Here is a 1,250-nt window from a genome sequence, read left to right as displayed (position 1 = left end):
AGATACTTCACTGCAGGACACACTGGTCCCTGGACACAGGACTCAGATACTTCACTGCAGGACACATACTGGTACACACTGGTCCCTGGACACAGGACTCAGATACTTCACTGCAGGACACACTGGTCCCTGGACACAGGACTCAGACACTTTACTGCAGGACACACTGGTCCCTGGAGACAGTACTCAGACACTTCACTACAGGACACAGTACACATTGGTCCCTGGACACAGGACTCAGATACTTCACTGCAGTACACACTGGTACACACTGGTCCCTGGAGACAGTACTCAGACACTTTACTGCAGGACACACTGGTCCCTGGAGACAGTACTCAGATACTTCACTGAAGGACACACTGGTCCCTGGACACAGTACTCAGATACTTCACTGAAGGACACACTGGTCCCTGGACACAGTACTCAGATACTTCACTGCAGGACACAGTACACACTGGTCCCTGGACAGAGTACTCAGATACTTCACTGCAGGACACAGTACACACTGGTCCCTGGACACAGTACTCAGATACTTCACTACAGGAAAGATATTGGTACACACTGTGATAATACTCCACTGCTTCCAAAACTTACTGCAGTACAAGTATTATAAGTGAAATATTGTATAAATATAAATAAAGACTTTTTTCTCAAAATATTTCAACATATACATTTTATATTGAAATATTTAAAAGAAATCTTGACATATTTAGATTTTCTATTCTTGAAATATTTTTTTTTTTATCTTGAATTATTTAGATTTTTTTCTTGAAATAGTTCAACTTTTTTCTTTTCTTTTATTGTGCAGGAAGATCTCATCAACGGGGTCCGGGGGTCTAGTGTGTTTAGGGAGTCTACAGAAAACTTAGTTACCTTTCACTCAGACTGTGTCCAGATGCTGCTGGACGCATCGATAATGAGCAGGCTGTGAGGCTTTTATTGTGAAAGTCTGGAGGAAGTGGACCTGTGTCCAGATGCTGCTGGACGCATCGATAGTGAGCGAGCTGTGAGGCTTTTATTGTGAAAGTCTGGAGGAAGTGGCCGTGTTTACCTGAACAGCTGATCCATCTTCTCTGAGACAACGCGCTGTCTCTCCGTCTCTCTCCGCTCTCTCAGAGCTTTGGCTCGTTCTCTCATCTTCGCCTGTCTCTCCACCGACGTCTCCATCTTCTCCTCCATCTCCTGCAGCAGCTGCTGCTCCTCCGCCTGCAGCAGCACACGCAGCCTGGAGACAGACAGACGGGGGGGGG

General features: G+C 46.1%; 1 protein-coding gene across 1 annotated transcript in view; it reads right to left on the bottom strand.

Annotated features, from left to right (window-relative positions):
* Positions 1–388: 388 nt before the first annotated feature.
* cfap53 (cilia and flagella associated protein 53) overlaps positions 389–1,250 on the bottom strand; it is a 7,660-nt gene continuing 6,798 nt past the window's right edge. The window contains exons 3-4 of the mRNA XM_034897050.1: positions 1,052–1,225; positions 389–410 (exon numbers count right to left, since the gene is read on the bottom strand). Of these exons, the coding sequence (XP_034752941.1) occupies positions 389–410; positions 1,052–1,225 (196 nt within the window). The remainder of the gene's footprint in view (positions 411–1,051; positions 1,226–1,250) is intronic.

Source organism: Etheostoma cragini, chromosome 16 (assembly GCF_013103735.1).
Source record: "Etheostoma cragini isolate CJK2018 chromosome 16, CSU_Ecrag_1.0, whole genome shotgun sequence".
Classification (NCBI taxonomy): domain Eukaryota; kingdom Metazoa; phylum Chordata; class Actinopteri; order Perciformes; family Percidae; genus Etheostoma; species Etheostoma cragini.
This window is presented reverse-complemented; position numbering and strand designations above follow the sequence as displayed.